The 23,446-nt window shown below is 41.8% G+C and overlaps 1 protein-coding gene across 2 annotated transcripts in view; it reads right to left on the bottom strand.

The window, feature by feature from the left end:
• LOC124217519 (transcription factor 12) overlaps window positions 1-23,432 on the bottom strand; it is an 82,367-nt gene extending 58,935 nt beyond the window's left edge. Inside the window, exons 1-5 of one of the 2 annotated variants that reach the window (XM_069135652.1) lie at window positions 23,340-23,432; window positions 11,634-11,683; window positions 6,903-7,125; window positions 5,764-5,789; window positions 5,030-5,074 (exon numbers count right to left, since the gene is read on the bottom strand). In XM_069135652.1, coding sequence (XP_068991753.1) covers window positions 5,030-5,074; window positions 5,764-5,789; window positions 6,903-7,125; window positions 11,634-11,683; window positions 23,340-23,421 — 426 coding nt within the window. In that variant the 5' untranslated portion in view covers window positions 23,422-23,432. The remainder of the gene's footprint in view (window positions 1-5,029; window positions 5,075-5,763; window positions 5,790-6,902; window positions 7,126-11,633; window positions 11,684-23,339) is intronic. The other variant, XM_069135656.1, reaches the window with a different exon arrangement.
• Window positions 23,433-23,446: the final 14 nt, after the last annotated feature.

The following is a 23,446-nucleotide window of genomic DNA, read 5'->3' as shown; positions in this document are numbered from 1 at the left end:
TTTCACAATGCATAAGAAAGATTCGTCCAATCAGTTGTTACGAGGTAGAAATTTGATCGAGTTTTCGCAGTTTATTAAACACAAAATTTTACCGATCCGTGCAATCTTGTGTTTCCACCTTCGATACCTTGACGGATTATTATTTCGATTCAAAAATACAATCAGGTAGGGATGAAAAAAGATATCAAATCCGATAAAGATGATTCGAAATTTCCGATACGTAAATACAGGTGGACATTCCCCAACTACCCATCGTATAATATCAATTATTGAAAATAAAATCTGTGTTATCTATAGGAAGGTATCCTTGGTTGAAAAATGTACAGGGCGACTGTTTAACACATGAGATAATTATACCTATATCCCTACATCCGTGTAGTATCACCGTTATAATAACACCGAAAGTACCGATCAGCGGTCGAGCGCTCGCCTCTGGACGATCTGTCGCTTTAGAGCTGCAGCATGAGAAAAGAATACCGCATCATGCACCGTTTGATATATTCATATGATAATACGTCGGCCCTTGGCCCTCGTCCCTCGGTCCTCGGTGCACGCGACGGGCACTTGGTGCCGGCTACAACGATCGGCACTCGAAATTTCACGCGAGCCGTAAAGATAATAAATTAATTGTTGTTATACGACGGGGTTCACCAGCGTTAATCGCAACGTCCACGGCGACGTGATGCTGCCTGCGGTGTCACCCTCGATCGCCGTCTCTTTGTTGTGTCTCTCGTCGAGTATTAAGAGGTACGCACGCACGCACGCACGCACGCACGCACCGCGTGTATCATCTATACGACGTATGGACTGCTGTCTGCCTACCGATCACGACGACGTAAACGCATAGGAGAGCGATCCGATGATCCGTAAAATCCGACGTATGTTTGTTTTTTGACAAGAGATCCGCGGGAGGCGGGAAAGAGAGAGGAAGGAGGGGGTGCTCTCTCGACGCGTCGTCACCGACTAATTTACCGCACGCGGTACTTTTATGTTAGTCGGAGGTGAAGAGTACAAGTGTTGGAAATCAGTATCGTACGCGTTTACCAACGTACAATAATACCGTGTCATTTTGCGAAGACATGCAGGGCGTTGATCCACATGATGAATCGATGCTATTCATTGTCAGGGTAGGGGTACATCTTGCCAAAATCAGCTTGTTATCGTAAACCGGAAGTAGGTACACCCTAGCGATTGAAATTCGACTCTTTGTTCACGATTGTTCGACCGCTGCTCTCCTCGTTCTTTAAATTTTTCAACCACATTGCAGCGCGATAGAAATTTCGATTGGTAAAAGGTACTTCGCACGGTTTTTTCAAGTGTACTCTGACAACGAACGGCATAAATTATACAACTGCATTAACCCGATGTCGTACAAGTTACCTCAAATACCGCACTTAATTCCGTGATAAATAAAATAACATTTTGGCAATTGAAGATGAGAGGAAAGGTAACAGAGAAAAAATCATAAAATCCAAGAAACGATGTTATATTATAGAGGCGTGAGATAAAAGGATGGAAAAAAAAAATTATACGACCCCGAAATATCGACACCCTAATGTACACACGCAGGCAGACAGAAGCCGTACACAACCGCGCGTCCACTCGCTCGGTGTACTTAGTCGACAAACTCTGTGTGCCGAGCACACAGACCTCCTCCGTCGCCTCGGTAGCCTCCGGCTCCCGCTGGAGTGAGTAGTAACAACGAGAATGGGAATGAGAATGAGAATGAGGAGGAGGAGAAGGAGGAGGACGAGGATGGAGCGAGGCGAGGCGTGGCGCACGCTTACCTCCGGGAGTCGCGCCTCGAAGGGTGCACGGAGGTGGAGGAGGGGGGGAGAGTACACGCGAGTAACAGCAACAGGTGTCCCTCGGTCGTTCGGTCCCGCGCTCTCTCCGAGTCAACGTCACAATGCGGTTTTCTCTTTTGCAAGCGTTTTGCAGGTACACATGCTTACCCTTCGATTTTTTATTTTGTTTGACGATGTTGATTTTTGAATTTATCATCTACGTAATATCCGTATCAAGCATTTTTGATACGTACACTTGGAGACAATGAATCTGAGGCGGCTAATTTTTTACACTAGACAGTTATGTTGGCAACGCAGAGAAATCTACAGCGCCACAGTCGGCCAAGCTCGAAACAAAATCAATCTCAATGAACGTAACATAACTCATGACCGTCGAATCTAACCTTAGAATACCGCGGGGATAACGACTTGTTGGATTGACACGTCATTTTCGACGATTCGACGGCCATGGGTTACGTTACGTTTATCGAGATTCAGTTTGTTTCGCGCTCGGCCGACTGTGGCGCTGTAGGTTTCTCTGTGTTGCCAACATAACTGTCGGGTGTAAAAAAATTGGCCGTCTCAGATTCATTGTCCCCAAGTGTACCTACCTACATGTATACATGTAATAAAGGAAATACCGAACCTGTAACAACGTTACATATTGCATACATCTGAAATGTATCCGCTGGTAGATTTTATCCGTGAAAATTTCAAAATGTCAACATAAAGCACTATTTAATCTTTAGCTATCAATTTTATCCGGCACAAAATTGATGGTACGTTGGGGTCGTCGAAGACCCCAGCCGAAAATTGCTTGCTGTAAGGAAGCAATTTAATATTATAACTTAAATTTTTTTTTTCGAGTATTCACTTTAGTGACTTGTACAAGATAAAAAAGATTGCAACAATAATTTTTAATTTTAACCGACCCCAAGGTGTAATGATATAGGTACTAGATAAAGGTGCCAGCTAGACGTAACAAAAAAAAAAAAAAAAATTATTTCAAACATTCGACGAGGTTTTCCGAGCGACAGAAACAATATGAAACGCTTCATAGATCATTGAATTTGGAGAGGTTTGCCTTTAAATGTTCATACGGAACGTAACACGTTCGCGTAAGGTATAACTAAAATTTTACAACGTACGGAAATTCATGCAACGACCGGAGCCCTTGACACGCAACCCCTCGTACCGAGTGGTACGTTGGGTTGCCTGTTTCCAGGCTCACGCTGGAGTCGAAGCGGAGGGTTGCCAATGACGTGTGACTTCAGCAGCGGCAGCGGCAGCAGCACCTTGCCATCATAAACAACTCGGAAGAATATTATAATTTATTCAGAAAGTACTAGGCACCGAGGGCGCGATTACATTTCTATTAGGAAATGGCCTACGGAGCAGCGGCGTCTGGGGTGTCGTAGAGAAACTGAACGTGCGACTCGCTCCCTCGGCGACGACCTTTCCCGCCCTGCACTCGCCCTCGACGGTGAAAACGGGGGGGGGGGAAATCCGTCTCTACGTTTTGCGGCACGTCTAAATATTCGTCGGGTTATTTTTCATTATTTTTCCTTTGCTTACATATTAGACTTTTTACCGTATCCCCACTTTCCTTCCGGTCCTTTCGTGAAACCGATTCTTTCTTTAAAAAAAAAAAGACGCGCATTTATACTGCAGTTATTACACCGGTCAACACGAATTTTGAGTCTGGGTTCTAGACGTCAAATTTTGATTTCTTTCACGTGATTGTTAAAAGAAAAAATAGGTTTTTTCATTAAAAAAAGTTTGCTTCTTATTTCAACGTGCCGCTACCTGTTCCTTATACTATCAACTAAAAATGAACCCACATTTCCACGATCTTCCGCACAATTAAGTACTGAGGTCAAGAATTTTTCATCCATTAACCGAAGACTTCAAGACTCATTTATCAACGTGAAAAAGACATAAGCAAAACTATAAGTAACAAATGAAGATTTTGATTATTATTATTCAATGTATAAAATCAAAATTTATTCATTCGAACATAAACTCGAGAAAAAAAAAATGTTGTTGACTTGTGTTATTATTAAATCGACGACGCACAAGGACTGCGACGTTTTTGCAGTTTTTTCCCCATCCTATCCTCGTCATCGTCATACCGGACGATCATATCGCGGTTGATCCTTCCGCTAAAATTCCCAAGATACTGTATCAATTCAGTAGCCACATCGATAGTAAGATGTCTCGTATAAACGCCAAGAGTGTGAAAACAATTTACCGATCAATATCATATCGACAACAGCTCGTGAGAATATCTTCGAAATATATTTCTGTTCGATTCCGAATCTTCAATAATCGTAATACCCACTTTGGTTTAAAACTGCAATTGAGCGACGAGTCATTTAATCCCGTAAATATAATTTTATGTGTAGCACGCGGGGTAAGCGATGGTTGACCTGACATGCCGCAGTCACACTCGACTGGGACCAATTTTCCCACAGCCAAGCCACTCTCACGGTACATACGACCCTTGCAACCGGGGCTGCCACCCCCTCAGGAACCGCAGAGCAACGCATCGTGATATGCGTTATATACTCAAGTTTTAATAGACGAACAAGCATCATCCTCTGGGGGGGGGGGGGGGGGGGAGAGGATTATTTTTTGCCTCACTTTTTACTTTCCGCTTTTGGATCCTTCGTCTTCCTTTCCTTTCTTCCTTTCTTTCCGCCACCTCAACCGTCTTTTGTACATCATACGTCTATAACTTCGTTACATCCGTATCTACTCGCGATTGAATAAGTGAAACCGGCAATAATTGCGGATTAGAGACGTGGCGATCCACACGATTGCGAAACAACTTGACCTGAAGTACGTCGAACGGCAACGTCGCAGGTTAAACTACACGCGTGTCTCGTTTCTTAGCCTCTATACCAAGAGCACGACGATGACGCCGACGACTCGGTCTTTATTATACGGAAACGTCTATTTTCGGTCGACGTCTTGTTAGGCGGTTTTTACCGTTGATTCACGAGCGCGGCCGAGCGAAATAAACGCGCGCAAAAATTCACCAACTGTAATTATATGCATGTTCGCAAGTTACGCGAAGCACCAACCCAAATGTAGTTATAGCATTTTCGCACGTCCAATTACACGGCAAAAATATCGAAAACTTCACGGGGTTAAACAACGATCGTAAATGCTAGAAGAATTTTTTTCATACGGAATGTGACACGGACGTGTAAAATATTCATAAGAAATATCGGACTTACCCAATGCTGTGTAGTGACGACTTCTCCGTCGGGTCCGTCCATGTTCTGTTTGATATTGAAAAAAAAATTGTAAAAAAATTGTAAAAAAAAAAAACACAAAAAAAAATAGAGCAAGAGAAGAACAGAGTTCGGGTGAAATGTATTATGTACAATCGATGGTGCTACATGCGTTTTTACACCTATATAACGCATTCGTGCAAAGGACGAGATTGCCCCCCCCCCCCCCCCTCGCTTACTCAGTCAAGTATAAGAAAAAATAGGTGAGGATACATAAAAAAAAAAAGAATAAAAGGATTGAAAGAAGAAACGAAGCTTACGGTATAGGTGCGCAGCGCTTACGATCGAGAATTGAAAGCACGGAAGAAAAGCAGAGCGGAAGAGAAAAAAAGAGGGGGAAATAATGTAAGAAGAAATTCACAGAGAATCAAGAGATTGATAATAAAGAAATTAAAAATGAAGACGAACGGCTGTCGGCTTGTTGCGAATCAACCAATCATCAAGTATCATAATGTGATCACATTTAAATCCACGAACCCGTTGAGGATATTTCCTCCGCTCAAGTGAAAAAACAATTAACGACAATAGAATTTTCAGTCGATAGATCCGAACTTCCTCGTTTGCTGCTGGACTGACGCGCGTCCATAAATAAATAATAACAAAAACAATAATAATAGTAATAATAAAGCAATGCAATATCGTGTGTAAAATAGATGCATCAATTTTTTTCTACTTACGTCTTTCTTTCTCTTGACAGCTGCTCCTGAAACAAAAGAACAGAAAAAAAAAAAAAAATAAAATGCCTGTGAATGAAAATTCCTGAGCAACGAACACGTCGTGACGAGTGCATGTGTATAATTTAGGTAGAGTGTGTATATTGTGTTCGCCATGCGTTCGTTTGGTCAAACGGATTCACAGCGAGCGTTCGCGCGCACACATATACACCCTAGGGTGTTTCAAAAAAAGACAGAATCTTTTTTTTTTCTTATGGTGTCCAAAAATTGATATTATACCTAAAAACAAAAATTTTTGCGCCAATATGAGCTCTTAATATCAATAGTAAGGTTTGCCTCTGTCCATTTCTTTATTTTCCATTTAAATAAAACGGGAAAATTTTTTTTTTTATTTTGGAATTTTTATTACTTTGGAACGGTTCATCGTAACAACAATCTGAAAAAAGAGATTTGTAGAAAATTTCACGCTCTACAAAAAACGTCTGAAGATCAAAGTTCCTCAGATCAACCGTTTCAAAGATATCAGCGATCAAAAATAACACTAATCAAAAATTTCAAATATTTTCCAATAAAAGTACAAAAAAATATCACATGCCATATTTATATTATTTTTTTTATGTAAAATTACTCTAATTCTGTTAACCTGAGACTGTAAACTTTTTTTTTTTTTGCTAATTAATTCAATACTTAACTCACAAAAAGCACAAATACATAAATATAAAGCTTAAAAACATCACATAAATGATTTTTGGGTCTCTTTTATAACAAATTTATTTATTCCTTTTTTGCTAAATACTAAGAAATTTTATCGAACAATTGACTCGTTATAACAAAAAAACAATATTAACTTGTTACAAAAATTGTTTCAACTTGCAAAAATAAAAAAAAGAACTCTTCCCCGTGTTATTTAAATGAAAAATAAAGAAGTGGATAGAGGCAAACCTTACTATTGATATTAGGAGCTCATATTGGCGCCAAAATTTTTATTTCTAGGTATACTATGAATTTTTGGACACCGTCAGAAAGAAAAAAAAAAAAAAAATCGTCTTTTTTTGAAACACCCTAATGCACCCGCACACAACGCACACACAAGCACGGTAATACACTTTGTGTAAAATTTATGGTATACGAAACAGACTTACCGGCTGTGGGGTTCGATAATCTCGCGTTGTTGATGACTGGTGTCGTGGGGTTGGAGGCGGATGTCGTGGTTAGGGTGGCTCCGGAGGGTACCGCGGTACCACGGGTTCCGAAAGGGAAATACGGCGAGTCCGGGGGGTAGGTCGCCCCCTCGACCCCCCCGCCGCCCCCGGGACCGCCGCCGGGTCCCCCGCCCGCCGCTCCGAACGGACCGCCGCCGTACGTCTGAAATGAGAATGCGACGAAAAATTGTATTCGAGTAGATGGAAAAAAGAGGGAGGGAGAGAGAGACGAAGAGAAGGAGAGAGACGACAGATTTCCGAGAGTCGTAAAAAAGTTTCTTTAAATAAATAAATAAATAAATAAAGTACGAAATGGACTTGCAGAAAAAGCTTACAGTTCTGATTCAACAAACATGACGAGTTTATACATGACCTTTATACATATACAATAGAAGGTGTTTGAAATTAAAAAAAAAAAAATATTGTCGTTGATTCGGGAATAAACAATGATTCTCGACAGCTGTAGGTATTGGAAAAACAATGCAGATTAATTTTTCGACGAACACACTGTACGAGTATTTTCTCGTGGTGGATGTCAATACGATAGTTTATTGAAAAAAATAATTCACGCTAAATGTGCGTTAAAATCAAATTCTAGATTTTTTTTCATCACAAAAATCAAAAAACGGCTCGGCCTTACACTTGAGCTACAGTGTAAGTGCCCAGAGTCTTTTCAAGACTTCCTTTTAGACTAGAAGCAAGCATTTTCTCCATCCGCTCGTAGGAAAATCTTTCTTTTTATTTCATTTCAAACAGCCCAAATTGTACGTATATAAAGAAGAAACGGGAGGTGATAGCAGAAGAATATAATTACAAATTGATATATAAAACATTGGAGTATAATAGAATAATAATTACCGATTCAAAATAACACGTAATAGGGGTTTTGGAAATGTACAATATAATGTAAGCCCGATCATCATCAAGCGGATCAAGAATCTCTTATCGTTTTATCATTTAACAACCGGCGATTAGATTATTAAAGTGCGTATTACCGTTCCTCGAAAAATCTATACCAACCCACCTTACACCTACTTTACAGACACGTACGTGCATATAGATAGGTATACCAACCCTGTATGGGTTATCACGAAGCTAACCTACAAACCTCACAATAATTGTGCCCATCTTTGTGCGTGTGTATACGAATTTATGGGTGAAGATGCAGTTGTTTCACGAGGCTACAGTTAGAACGTCAACGAAACGGAATATGGGGAAGAAAAATCGTCGTTGTGGAATTTTAGAACGATTTCCTAGAAATTGGATGTTCAAAATATAAGTTGTTTTTGTCGGTTTATTATGGCTAACTAAATTTCAGTAGTTTTAATTATGGATTTGAATAACCGGATTTCCTGGTCACTAATACTTCACAAAGTTTTAATTATGTTCAATTTCTTAACTACTAAATTTCATCATTATTTCTGTACAGGGACAAACAATTCAATTGCAATAAAAAGAAAAAAAAAATGAATCATCAGGAAATATCGAAATGTGAACAAAAATTCTTTGAAACTCACTTCAATCAGAACGAATTATCGAGGAAAAATTGAGATTCATGAATCGAAATGATAATGGATTAGGAAATTTTTTTTTTTTTTCGATCAAATCGCATGATTTAATTTAAACGAACTGAACTAAAAAAATGATTGCGTGTCACTCAAATCTCGAGTTATTTCCCCCTCGGTTTAGTTGGCAGCGTATCAAAACTGACCAAAGGTTTCTTCTTGTCCTCCCCCCTCGACATATTCGTGTTACACACGTATATAAGAACCACAACCCCGGGGACTCCCAACTACTCTATAAATAAATATTCTACTCGCAGTTGTACGGGTTAAGACGCGAGATAAATTTATTTCACCATATGCAACCGCGACTGTACCTACGGGTAAGGAATTTTTGGCTGATAATACGTATAACGTAGAAAGAGACGATATTTATTTATATGTTAAAAATTTAATACCTCGTCCTTTGCTTTCTGCGCCCACTTTCCATTATCCTGATTTTCCTCCTCCCCCAGTTTCGCGATTCACGACTTTCACTTCGCGAAAAAACTTTGCCCCCCTCGCCTCATGAGTTATATTTTTGGACAAAGTCGTTCACGCGCCCGCGAATCAAACATATGTCCTATACCTATACGTATATCGTATCGTTTATAATATGTAACATTAAACGGTGGTGGGGTACGTCAATACCAAGGTTCGTATTTATATTACGCTTTTTGGAATCTGAAAGTCCCTGACTTTTCCAGATATTCCAGCCTGAAAATAGCATTTTTCCAATAACCTTTCTACAAATATACCGTTGAATAATGACAATATTTTTTACACATACTAATACATTCAGTACTGCCTGTTAAATATCTTACTGTCTGACTATCAATTTACAAAAAATATTTTGCAATTTTCCGTATGAAAAAAACGAAAGAAGGTTCGGTATCAAGTGATATACATAAAATGTATGAAGCGGTGCGACGAAACAAAACTTGAAGTACGCTTTTTTTTCTCAAGATCGATAGTGCCTACTTTGTATGAGAACGAGTTTATTTCTTCGCAGACTCAAAAGTCCGGTCTTATTTTCGAAATTCCCGGTTTTCAAGGTTTTCTCTACGCATACGAACCTTGAATACGTAGACATACCTACACCTTATTACAACGATAATTAATTCGGTAAGATGTATCGATATGCAAGATTTGTACGTCTTATATCGATAGTGATTCTGCAGGTGTTCCGTTTTTGCCAATTTTCGAAAAATTCCCGTTCTACTCGTCCCGGTTTTATACCAGGCATTGCCGTAACCCTTGAGTCACACATTATTGTGCCGAGTCAACTTTTATAACAAGATAGTATTCTATGGTTTTTGGGGTCACTAATTACAAATCTGAAATCAAATTTCAAAAATTCAAGGCGGTGGATTCAATATGGTGGGCCAAATTTTTAAATTGAATCGAATACGGTCAAAAAATGGTATGCAGGGGGTTTCGGGGCCGCTGATTGAATTTGCCGTAGTGAATTTTCAAAATCTGTTTTCAGATTCGTAATCAGCGACCCCAAAAACTGGACAGAGAGTTTTTTCTCCGAATTCGATCGAATTTGAAATTTCATTTCACCATATTAGATCCGCTATCTTGAATTTTGAAAATCCGATTTCCGATTCATAATCAGTGACCCCAAAAGCTTATAAATTATGTAAAACATGTATATGTGTAGAAGAGTAACCTTTTCGGAAATTAATTATTCCTTCAATTTGCACGATATTTTTCAAGCATCTCATTTCTTACAATAATAATTTACACTACATCGCAACAATTACTCCCAAGTATTGAAAACCTACTAGTATTCCATCAGAAATAGCAAAGAACCGCATAGAAGTATGTTGAAAACTTCTTTAAATATACAAAAAAAAAAAAAAAATGGTGGTAAGAATACTTACCACGACGACTCAAAGGGTTAACCTAGCCCCACAACTCTGTTTATCTTTCCCCTTTTACCCCCGCATACCCGGCGTATGCTAATACGAATGTGTCGTATACCCGAGGCGTTCCGATTATAATGTATATGGGGAATTCCATGTCAAATTTACCCCTTTTCTCCCTCATCATTTTTGATTCGTTCCGCGATCGAGTTTCGTTTGTTGAAAATGTTTAAAGTGCTAAAAAAAAATAGAAGAAAAAATCGGCCCATCATCGGCCAGGTGTCGGTATGATCGGAATGAGAAACTAGATTTTTCAGATTTTTAAAAACGACCGTTTTCGAAACGGGTTCGAATAATATATAAAAAAAAAAAAAAAAAAACGGTTAGCGAAAAAAATTTGAAAAAATTCAGGAGTGCCTTTTTTAGATGGTAGAATCGTATAAAAAATCGCGGAACGAATAAAAAATGGCGATGGAAAAAAGTGGTTGGTTTAACATGGAATGCCCCATATACTACCTTGAATTGCTTTACAATATAAACCGATCACGCGTGGCGATTGCATAATTGCATAAAAATAGTAAAATAACAATAAGTTATAAATGCAGGTGGAGAAATATAAAACACGCGTGTACCTAATTTCGTATATGGGTGTATACGCGGTGGCGTCTGGATATCGTGCGATGTACAAAGTATAACCGCGGTGATAGCGATTATCGTAGATTAATGATATACAATATGTAGGTAACCGGGTACGGGAGGAGGGAACGCGACGGGAATTTTATCGGTGGCGTCCGACGTCTAATCGTTAGGAAATAACTCTCTATAATATAATGAAAACGCGATACCTCCGCGGTCTCTGAGAATATTTATCGGTCATTACGTGTACGTATTAATATAAACCAGGGATCGCCAACTTGATCGGACCCGAGATTTACCGTTTACCTTCCAGACACCGAGCTATCTACCGATCTCAAATCTTTACCACAGAATTAAATGAAATACTTTTCGACAGCGGCATGAAAAAATATATCTTTGGCTTGCCGCGACCGACTGGCCTAATAGCGACGATCGAAAGGTTGGCCAACCCTGATATAAACCCACGTATCGCGCGATTATACGGCTGAAATGCAATACTAACCCGTACCGTAAAACTGATTCCCCTTGTTGTTGTTGTTCTTCTTGTTGTCACAGAGGAATTAGGGTAGAGTTTGAAAAAAAGAAATAGTACGTCTATACGCATACTTGTACAATATACTCACCATACCGTTGTCCATAGCTGGGCCATATGGCGACTGGAAGCCTGGTTTGTCTGCAACGATAAAATGTGAATACGAAGAATGAGAAGAATGAATAAATACACCGAGCAACAAATGTATACAAAGTAGGTTTCGTGCGAATGAGGATGGGTATATAAAAAATGAAAAAGTCGGTCCGCCGGTCCGCGGTCGTGTGTATAGGAACGAGGGAGGATTAGCCTCACCCCCGTGCCGCCTGTGGCATACACGGCACGTGATACATCCGCGAATTTTCAATGCGCGAATAACATTACAATATACAGACAGGGTGGAAACCTTTGCATGTTTGCAACGAATATACGCATACCCACACACCATATCACGAAGATCCCTCATATTTATAACGCGTCTTCGAGCACCTCACCTCACCTCACCTCACCTCTCCGGCATACGAACTGTTCCAGACGCGGGGAGGATTCGAGTTCGCAGCTCGACCTTCCCTCGATCACACACATCTGCCATAAATTTACCATTCCGTACCTTACCCTTACTCTTGTATACTTATCGATAACCGCAAAAATAGAAGAAGACGAAGAAGAAGAAGAAGAAAGAGAAGAAACTCACGAGTTTATAACCAATATGCACACACGGTATGTATGAGGCAAATACACCGTCAAGATCATACACAGCTATATCGATATACGCGTTGTGAATTGAATGGAGAAAAATTTGTAACATCGCGGGGTCTTTAATAAATAATATCGAACGTATGTGGTGGGAAGACGAATAGGGGGAGGGGAGGGAGAAAGCGATCCGAAAGCAGCCTAAATCTGCAGCATTTATGTCCGCGCGTTACAGGTGTATGCATATATATGTATTGTATCGGTGGACACGTGTTTGCGTTACGATCACGATCGTGAAAAAAATTGAGTATGCTAGGAGCGCGCAGAAAAAAAAAAAAAAAGGACCTCGCCCCCTCTTCACCATCGCCAAACCAGCATCTTCACGTTTTCCGCGACCCCGCGAAACACAAAACAAAACTGCTAACGCGGCCGTCGTGGAGCAGTTTTGATTTATAAAGACGTATAGGAAATTTATTCGACTTTTCTTTGCATTTTTCATTCATATATTATATTGTATATTGATCGGCAAATGGTGAAAAGAAAAGGACGGCGGAGGGAGTTGGAGGAGGGGGGCAGAGAATTTAAAGAATATGTATATATGCATCGATGACAAAGTTTGAAGATTAAAACCAATCATCATCACGCGGCTGATGGAGAATTTTCTTGACAAGTTTGTGGCAGCGTCGCGATTTTCGTGCTGTTCTTGTGCATTCTCGATTCGAATCGATTGGTAATGATAATATGAATACGTGCATCGGTTTGAAAAGAACTTAATGATAATTTGTTATATGAGTAATGACGAGAAGGATATTTGTTGTTCTGTTACGCTGCAGCTAGAACCGAAAAAACTTGTTAGATATTTGATCCCAGCGGTTATGTTATAATTTGTCATTTTTTTTTCACCTACTTAAAGCAGTCTTTCAGAGTTTATTTAGACTTTTGTCTCAACCCGTTCAAACACAATAAATTTTTCAAAATTTCACAAAAGCTCGCGAAATTTTATTTGAACGCCGATAGCGTTTTCAAAAACAAACATCAATATGAAACGCTATGTCTTTTTTTCGTTTTGAGTTGTATTTCCATAAAGAGAATACGGAAAAAAAAGATCGATATTCATTTTCATATATTTTAGTCGGTTTTGAACCCAAAATATTTGTTTTCCAAAACTTGGACCATTGTAATTTTTTTTGAAAAAATTCACCACCATCCTTCCTATATTGCCGTTATTTTGAGGGATGACGCAGTGAATTTTTCGTTTTGCCGGCATCAGCTTATTTACCGTTGTTAAAACGGTTTTTCAAATCAAGTTTCATTGCCTATAAAAAAAAATCTGAAAGACTGCTTTCAGAAGGTACAACGAAAAAAAAATGAATAATTTTCAAGTAAATCAAAAATGGTCCGGGTCGCGGGTTGGTCGGTTTCGTATGGACTGCCCCATATGTACATATAATTGACGAGTCGCAGATAGATGGACAGACATATCGACAGACAGGTATATTATTAATACGCACACGTTGACGAGAATTAACCGAGCGGTAATAACGCAGATCTGCTTTGTATTGAGCAACGTTCAAATCAACTACGCAGCTAGTATATAGCATGTTTGAAAAGTAACGTTACATCGTACACGCATGCGCGCGCGTGTGTATGTGTGTCTACGCATAACGCATAACTGAGCTATATCGGAAATCGATCCACTTATTAAATATTCTTCGATTTACACACGAGGAATACCTAACAAGACGAAGATGAGGAGTGTGAGGAGAAGAAGGTGGATCGAGACACGTGGATATTTTATGTATAATTCCGGAGTGATCGTTTAGTATAGTTATACATACGTAGAGACGATATATCACATTAGGCATACACATAGACATCCGGCATGAAACTGGTAATAAAAATTCTCTCTTTCTCCTCGGTCTCCCGCTTCGTTATACACGTATTAGAATAATCGTCATCGTGCCTGTGTACCATTGGCCGTTGCCCGTGGTTACACACCGCCATACACTTATACCTATATACACACCATCATACACTATACGAGTATACATAACGCGTATGCTCAAACTCTATAAGAGCTAAAAACTAAGAACACGCCCGTGCGATTACCATACTTGTTATACGCGGCTGATCGGGCGATGAGAGAGCCAGTTTCTACACCCAGCCAACTGAAATGCCACGCGTTTATGCCGCCGCGAGTTGCTGCCTATTACATGTGACAAGAATCAATGAATTTCTTTCCACCGGAGCCAGCGAGTGAGACGAAATAACACCGACGTATGGCGAAAAAAAAGAAAAAAAAACAAGAAAAATCAACTTAACGGGTATATTTATAAAAGACTGACGGAAAAAGGTACGCTTTCAAACGTCAGCCTGTGAGACTTGAATTGACTCGTCCGGGTCATCGTCAAAGACGGACTTTGGTTTGGTAGAGGGGATTCGGGAAGGTACGAGATGGAAGAGGGCGAGTTGACCGGAGTTGGACAGTTCGCGGGAGAATTGTGCGATAGGCGGTGTGGTGCAATCAGGAGTTTTGAATTCCCTGACAATGACAACGCGGTCGGTCAGCCACCAGCAGCAGTGCTGTAACGCAGTGTCCTTTGATGCATGATATCCCCGTCGACGACGACGACGACGACGACGATTACAGAGCCACCCACCGCCACTTCGTCATTCCTGCAGCAGGTCGGCAGGATTATGCGATATTATTGTACCCTCACGCTCCGCAAGACACGTCAAGAACAGGAGTTCAACTACTATGTACGTTATAGGTTACTACGCGTGGATGCCAGTTTAGCCCTCAACTAGGATCTACATGTCTTTCACCTCGTGCGTAGGCTTACTCACACTCTCCGACACGGCAAAGTTTAAAAAGAGTTCTAACTTCGATCGAAGCATTCCGACTTAGGACCTGCTTTGGACCTGGAATCAAAATTCCTGCGATATTGAGGAAATCGCGTCAGTGGGTGAAAAGCGTCGAACGTCCGAGAGTATTTGAAACAGGATGCGATAGAGGACTCCTCGTATAACGCGCCGCACGTACGTGTTAGGTGCCAACTTCCTGGAGTACACCTCCACGTCCACACCTTACACGGTGTCCTTTATACCGCCTCCTCGTCTGCTGCACCGTGCGATCGAGTTCACGTTCACGTCGGAGTATTTAGTTTTTCAGATCATTGTCTGGTGCAGGGTCGTCAACCCGAGTCGCACCGACGCACCGCCAAGGGCTACGCCGCTGCAGGTTATAATGCATAGATTTCACGGACGCAACGAAGCTGCGTCGTCTGGTTACCCGAGTGCAATACATCCAACGCTGATCCTGTATTTATAATCACTAGGCGACGTCGGGTGCGTGTCATAGGTATCTACCTGCAATACGTGCTATGTACTACCAACATGCACGGATGGATTTTCACAGGTGGTCCAGGAACCTCCGCAGTGCAGGCATCGCGAGGCAACACGCATCGTCCGCATGCTCCTCCTCCACCCACGACATCTTTCTCGAATTAATTATGTCCGGCCCGATAGGTCACCCCTGCATATTATACTCCCTGAGGGATGCGAGGGAAAGTGGAGCGAGCTCAGGGTCCGTTTGGCAACCCCTCTGCGTCTCCTTAGTCCCCGTAAACTCGACCGGATGGGACCGACCGACCGACCGGTGGTGCGAGCGGAAGAGAAAGAGAGAGAGAGAGAGAGAGAGGGACAACGTTTCTTCTAACCACGTTCCGTTCGCGTGCCCGAGAAAAGTTTCTACCTGCAGACGCAGCTTGTTATGGCACTATATGCTCATCGACTCCATCGTCTGTGTATGATGTAGGTACGTTATACAATGGTACATAACACCAAAAATATCAGATAATTTCGGGGGAATGATTCTCCAGTTTCGAGGGTATCGCTCCCGTTTGATGACAGTTTCACTTTCAACGGAAGAAATCCTTGATCCAAAGTCTACTGCGCGGCAAAGCCGCAGAGATTCTGCATTACGCCAAACAGTATACACGTATAATATATAAGAGGCGTTTGAGAACCGTTGGCTACCTGAATTATCCCCGCCCTTTATTTTTCGAGGGGCCCTACCTACATTCGATGCCGGAGGGACCATTTTTTCCATCCCTCTCTTCGCTCCGGCACATTAGAAATTCTCTCTACCACCACAGACGCGGTTCGTTGTAATACATGCTCCGTTTTTCTCTCCTGCGTGCACGTTCTCTATCCCCTTTTTCATCCTATTTCAACCAGCTATTTCGTTCTACGACACACGCACACGCGCGCCTCCTCTTTTCTATACCTCCGTAAAAGCTGAACCTTTGAATGTAAAGAAGGCAAGGGTAGGCAGGCAGGTATATGTATACCTCATCGGGTCGCGTGGCACCAACCTCACGCACCTCCGCAATGATTATCGCCTCTGTTCCTGCAGTTGCAGTAAAGTTTTACGACCGTTTGTTTGCAATAATATAATAGTGCAATAAATTGTGCATAGACGCAAGAATTAGGAAAGTGTTGAGAAAAATGAAAAGGAAAAAAAAACACAATACACACGATAAGAAGTGTATTAAAACAAAGAGAGAACAAAGATTAGACAGGTAACGAACTGCCATACTATTATACGTGCGCGGATATAATTATTCTCATCTACCCATGTACAGAAAATCTAATCTTGTATCGCGTACCACAACAAAGCGCGTTAATAATACCGTCTGTGATGTTCATCACGAAGTTGCGGTTATACGATACCTACGTACTGTAATATAGGTCGTACACCGGCATACATACAATCCTTGTCAATATCCGAAGTGTGTTAATTGTATCGCGAGCTGATGGTTCACACGACAGATTCACCCACGATTCCTCAACCTTATACTACCACGTGAGAGATTAACGAAGTCAAAAACGACATATAAATAAAGAAAACATGTGCACGTCGTATTATATCGATCACGGATAGAATAAAAGAGAAGATTTGACCCAAAACTACGGTAAACGAGAGGGACGCGTCAGGTCTTTTTGGTAAATGGAAACATACTTCGTAAAATGCAAAATTTACCATAGAAACAGTAAAGATCACCGTGTGCAGAGTAATATCTGTTACGTTTGATGGAGACAACAATAAATTGTTGACATGGGTATTTTTTTTACAAAGATTTCGAGTGTCTCTCTTTTACTGAAATTTTGATTAAAATCTGCTCTTTTTCTTGTCTCCGTGATTAAGTGTGAGGCGAAGCTTTAAACGTAGAAAAAAAATTGACACTAAAAAGAAAGAAGTCAAAATTACAGAGGATCTATTCAAAACGCGTCAAATTCTCTCGCAGTTTCGTGCTTTACCTGCAACAGGATTAGCGTTTTTCGATTTCGAAAGGGTAAGCTGGGAAAGAGAGAGAGAGAGAGAGAGAGAGAGAGGGGGGGGGGGGGGGGCTCCAACATGGTATACCATGCAGCAAGGCTGCAGGCAGGCTACGGACTGGCTAGAATTTCACGAAAACTCGAAAGATGACAATCAGTCCGAGTTTTATTTTCTTTTCTGCAGAAAAGAGTAAAGTGGGTAATCATATGATTAATTCTCAGGTCAGTATTTAATTATAAATGTACGTTTCACTGTATAAATATCTGGTTATCAGCAATTTAATCGGGTCGGACAGGCCAACACAGCAGCTGTCGTCATTTCCACGAGGATAATTGAACGAGGAAGTGCCCGCGATTTTGCCGTCACACTTATCATATCACTTATGATTTCTTCTTTCAGTTACTAAAAAGTTGCGACATGTGTTTCAATCTCAATTATTTCAAACACTGTACACAGAACGTAAGTCGGATAAGTTAGCAGGCTGAAGTTTGTAACGTTATTCCAACGGTGCATGATTGGAAAAAATTGTTGTTTTGCAACTTTGGGATTTCTTGGAAATTTAGTAAGCTGTTAATACAGCATCAACAAACTCGGATTTAGTAAATTCAACTTCTTCAGTTATTCTAAAGATGAAAAATAGTAATTTTTGTCTCAACGTTTCGACGCTTTAAATTTACTAACTTTAGCCTCGTGATAAGTTACACTCTGTATATTGTCAGTATAAGCGCGTTGATCGTTAAGGTTGTATTACGTTCGGAATATTTAAGCGCAGCTGCCACCTTATACCCTATGTACCAGACTATAACCAACTACGAAGAGAGATCATCTCGCATTCAAAGAGTCCGCGGCGCCTCTCTTCGTAGCGGACAAGCCGAATGCAGAAGAAAATAACGACACATGGACGGTAACATAAGAAATATTTTCGAACTTTAGCAAACTTAAAATTTACCCACACACAGGCATACCGAAAACGGGTGAAGAATAAGGTGTCCAACAGTCGGAAAAGTGTATAAAATTGAGTAATTACGCGTGACCTCTATGAATAGCATCCCAACTTCCAGGTTATACATACATGTACATAACAACGATATTATCGTAAGCCGATGTAGAATCGAGGAGAAACCGAGGTGGAAGAAGCGAGCCAGCAAAACCAGAAAAGTGCCGATGAAGAAAGAAGAGGAAGAAAAAGAAGAAGAGGATGAAAGGACGGGGATAAGCCCGAGGGGGAGCCGGCAGAATGTGGCGTGCCACGCGACCGACCGCTCGCCGTTCGGGCAAGACCCCGACGTGGTGAGGGTAAGGTCACTGCAGCATGGAGCAGCTGTCGTTCCGAGTCCCTCCCTTCGTTCCTCTCGCCCATTCGACCGACGTCGAACGGACTTACGGACCCCGATCCACGGTCCCAGTGTGTCGGAACGGCCCTCCGAAGAGGACGAAGAGAAGGAGGAGGAGGGGGAGGAGGACCACCTCCGTAACACCGAGTAGAGGTTCTCGACCCAACGCAGTATCCCCGAGAGTTATCCCCAACGTCAGTATATTGGGCCGGTTATACATAAGTATTTGCTTTAGTGGGGGGGGTGGAAATAGAGTCCAGTATATGTTCGCTCTTGTCATTTTCCAAACTCTCCCACTGCAGGTTTACCGAACATTTTCAAATATATTCAACCCTTTCAGTCACGCATTTAACAACTCGGAGATTTTTGGGCTCACCGATCACGAATCTAAAGTCGGAATTTCATCATTTCTAAATCCAAGATAGCGGATCCAATATGGCGGCTGTAAAATTACAAAAAAACTATCAAAATCCTAAGGGGGTTTTTGGGGTCGCACGAAGTAACAAAGATCATTTGAAGTTGAAATTGGAAATTTGTTAGCTGGGACGCTGGGTTGATTTTCATCGTTACAGGATCATCCATCTCGTTGTTCCGGTCGCAGTCTACACACCTATCCATAAGCGACACGTACTCGAGTAACGATCCGGAGAAATGAACGAGTCCTCGAGACCATGACCAGGATTTAAAGGAAACGAGATTTCTCACCTACCCCGTGCGTTACGGCGTGATTGTCTCTTATTATGAAAAATGAGGAATCGCCGTTGAGACGTATAGGATGCGCCACGTGCCGCGCGCGTGCCCGATACACCTCCTCGTCTCCCGTTGGGGGACTTTGTCACCTTTGTTCGCCGCGTCGCGTTCCTGTTTCTCGGGATGCGAGGCGAGCAAGCGAACGAGGAGAAGGTATAGTTGAGGTGGATCGCTGCCGCCAGTCTGCTCGCCTGCCTGCACGCCTTGGGAATATAAGGTATAGTGTATAAGCGGTGGGTACAAAAGCGCGTGTGTAAGGTACCGGTAGGCAGGCAGCAGACGCTTGGAATGTTCAACAGGTGATCGACCAGCCGAAAGTCCGGCGAACTGATACGCGACACCATTTTTCCTCGATTTTCTGTACATCCGAGCAGAAATTTCTGTAAACGTTGTATATATATATATATATACAGATTCACGTATACAGATAACCCAGACTCTGTAAATCCGAAACTCCGGTCAATTTAGAAAACATATTGTACCGACGTACGCGAGCTTTGATTGCAATACGCATGATTTTTTCAGAATCCGCGGTGTACAAGTTACAAGGTCGCGGATGTACGAGAAATGGGATCAACGGTTGTGATGATCCGCAATTGACGCGTACGACGGTATAATATTTACGAAAGAAAGACGATCGTTTCTTCAAGTTGCGCGTTCTACGATACATCGGGTCGATTAACGACTCTCCACTTATCGGATTCGATTCCTCTCAAGTTTTCGATTCAGAGACATCGGTCGGATCTTCGCATCGTCGTTCGGTGCAGAGTAACTAGAATTTGAAGGGTACCGCGGGTCAAAACTTGTGAATAACCGATATATCCTATTAGACGAATCAAGATTTCGAACAATTCATCTATCGTTATTTTATCATCGCATGTTTGAAATTTCGATGCATCGGCCATTCCAAACGTTGATCCATTGGCGAGTTGTTGCCCCCGCGCCCAATTTGAAATTAAGGGTATCGTTCCAACGGACCGTAATACCGGCTACGTAGGTGACGTTTTCACACGAGGTGAGTGTGAACGTGCACGCTGCACTTACATTACGTGGTGGGCGCCTGACTCTCCGTGCGACCCGCGAACGGAGGTGAACTCGCACCGCGTAAGTAGAAACCCGTGCGTGCATGCGTACAAAGCTAACAAAAACCTATATACCTCGGCGCACAACGTGCCGAGGAGGCAGCAGCCGGTACAACGGCAGCAACGACAACGGCAGGTGCACTGCGTCGCGTCGGTGTCGCACCCCCACCTCGTCCTCCCTCCCGCCAACCTAAAAGAAGTTTTACCATGCCCAACTAACCCCTCGGATCTTCTCCTAGACTTGCTCCGACGATTGAAGAAAAAAAAGACGTGAATGATAAAGAAATAAGGACTGTACGTTAGGCCGTTTTAGAAACAAAGTAATTAGCGATTTTCCACCAGTTCACCCCCATGAAAGGTTTTTTTGGGTTTTAAAAGAAAGATTCTGTCGAAACGTTCTATGTTATGCGTATTCACGTTTATATACAATTTTTTTAATTTAACAAGTATCGTGAATTAAAGTTTTTTTTTTCGACCGCTTACGTCAATCATAATATCAATTTACGTTACAAGGAAGACCTACACTTGTAATATCAAGAAGTCTACAATTGTTGTTTGAGAAGTGTTTCTGGCGGCTTTTTCATTGTTAATTCAATCTCTTGAAATCCTTATAATTTAATATAAACTCGTAATTTAAGAAAATAAGATTCCCGGTTGATGTGTCGTTGTTTATGGATCGTGATTCTTGGATGTAACATAAATTTCAGGAAAGAAATAATAATTCAATTGCTGCAACGTCTCTGCATAAATTCAAAAAACCATGGAAAAAAGTGAAAAATCATATGAGCGCGATCTTCCGCACAATGTAGAACGCTCTTTTTTGGACAGAATCTTTCTTTTGACCTAAACAAACTGGTGAGCTGTTGCACCAACGGTAGGAACCTTACAGTCGACAAAGTTGAATGAAAAAAAAATAAATAAATAAAGGAGACGCCTGCGCATGGCTGGTACTCATATAGGGAGTGAAAAACAAGCGAGGGAAAGTAGGAGGGAAAGAGAGAGCGAGAGGAGAGTCGGAAGGCTGGTAGCACGCGGGACGGGGTTGATATTTCGCTATTTTCGCTACTGCGCACCTGTCGGGGGTTCGTACGTGGTGGACTACGACACGTGCTTCTATCTCAAATACAAAGGTCGACACCGTCGCGAAAAACGGGTAGGTATGCCCGTCTGCCGAGGATATATTTTCGTTTAGCGTTAACTCATCAGTGCATCTTTGCATTCGATACAACGGCGGGAATTCGGACAAAGGACGATGTTGCAGGGATTGTTACAAGTGGCGACAAGAATCACTCCACCTAGCCAAAGTCTGAAGAGATCGGAAGATGCCTTCTCTCAGTTTCGAACGTTTCTTGATTGTTTCGGCGGTGCAATAAATGAGGTTTTCTACGCTTCTTTCGCTTTTAATCCATTATTCGTTCTCATTAATCACTCTCGAACGGACAATAAGATTTCCAACACGTGTAACGCGTCGATATGTCGAATGGAATCCTACTTGACACTGGGATCGTAAATCTATCGCGTTTGGGGGTTAACGTTATCTCAAGTATCTCAAATATATCAAGTTCACTAACACCGTCACGTCGACGAACTATTCCTAACCACTATCGCCCGTTTTTTCCAAACTTTGTGCGTTTGTAATACCGTCGCGGAAGAATAACTTGCGATAACCTGTGCACGATGATAACTTGGTCCCGCAGACGAGTTCGCCTAACTCGTGCGGAGGTTGAGAACATCTATGACTTTCCGTGCAGAGACTTTGACAAAAGCGACGAACTGTATCTGTCCACGCGTTTAGAATTGTGTAAATATGCATTCGAATCTTGACTTTAATCGCGCGATGGCGAAATGGAAAAAGGGACACCTGTAAACAGATCGTCATTGTCAACGGGGTATTGGTAATATGATGAGATTCGAGCGGGCAAAGTACAGAAAAGGATATCAGAGATTCTAACCCGCCGGGTATTGTCTCGGAAGAGTGATATACATATGTATACGTGTATAAACGGCGAGGGAGAGATTGTTTTCGGGGTGTTGGGACAACGGGGTAGAGAGGAGGCGAGGAAGAGGGATGGAGTGAAATTTAGCGAGTATCGCGTGTAAGTTGTTTGGTGAAATCACGTTTGGGCTGAGGGGCGGTGAAGGGGGAATGTTTAATTGGGAGAATATACATCGTTCGGGAACTGGATAACCTCGGGTGTTGCGAGTAAAACTTAAAAAGTGGAAAAAAGTAAGTCAGGGGAGAGAAATGCCGTAGAGGCAGCACCATCTACATTGTCAAGTGAACCAAAACAGAACCATCCTGTGAAACTGGGTTGAAAACGGTTGTTTTTAATCATCGTTAAATCGCATCCCGTACGCCGCGTAATTGGTAATCGAACGACAACCGTCCGGTCAGATATTTTCACCCACATGTCACTCGGACGCGATGTTTTTGGTCAAAAAACGCGGCGCTGTATACGTCTACGATACGATATCCGAACGAAACACGACACGCACGCTCTTAAACATTCACAATTATACGTCAACTCCGGGCTAGTTATTCACTGTTTATGCACTGGTTCTTAAACCTAGTATGTTAAACTTCGTTTATTCACACTCACCAGGCTGCTTGTTAGCGATCTTATTGAAGCAGTTTTGAAATACTTCGTAGAGATGCATCGGCTCGTCGTCGCTGGCCGCCATGTTTCCGAACATCCAATTCATTTGT

This window comes from Neodiprion pinetum, chromosome 4 (genome assembly GCF_021155775.2).
Source record: "Neodiprion pinetum isolate iyNeoPine1 chromosome 4, iyNeoPine1.2, whole genome shotgun sequence".
NCBI lineage: Eukaryota > Metazoa > Arthropoda > Insecta > Hymenoptera > Diprionidae > Neodiprion > Neodiprion pinetum.
Note: the sequence above shows the minus strand (reverse complement) of the source record. Positions and strands in the feature narration are given on the sequence as shown.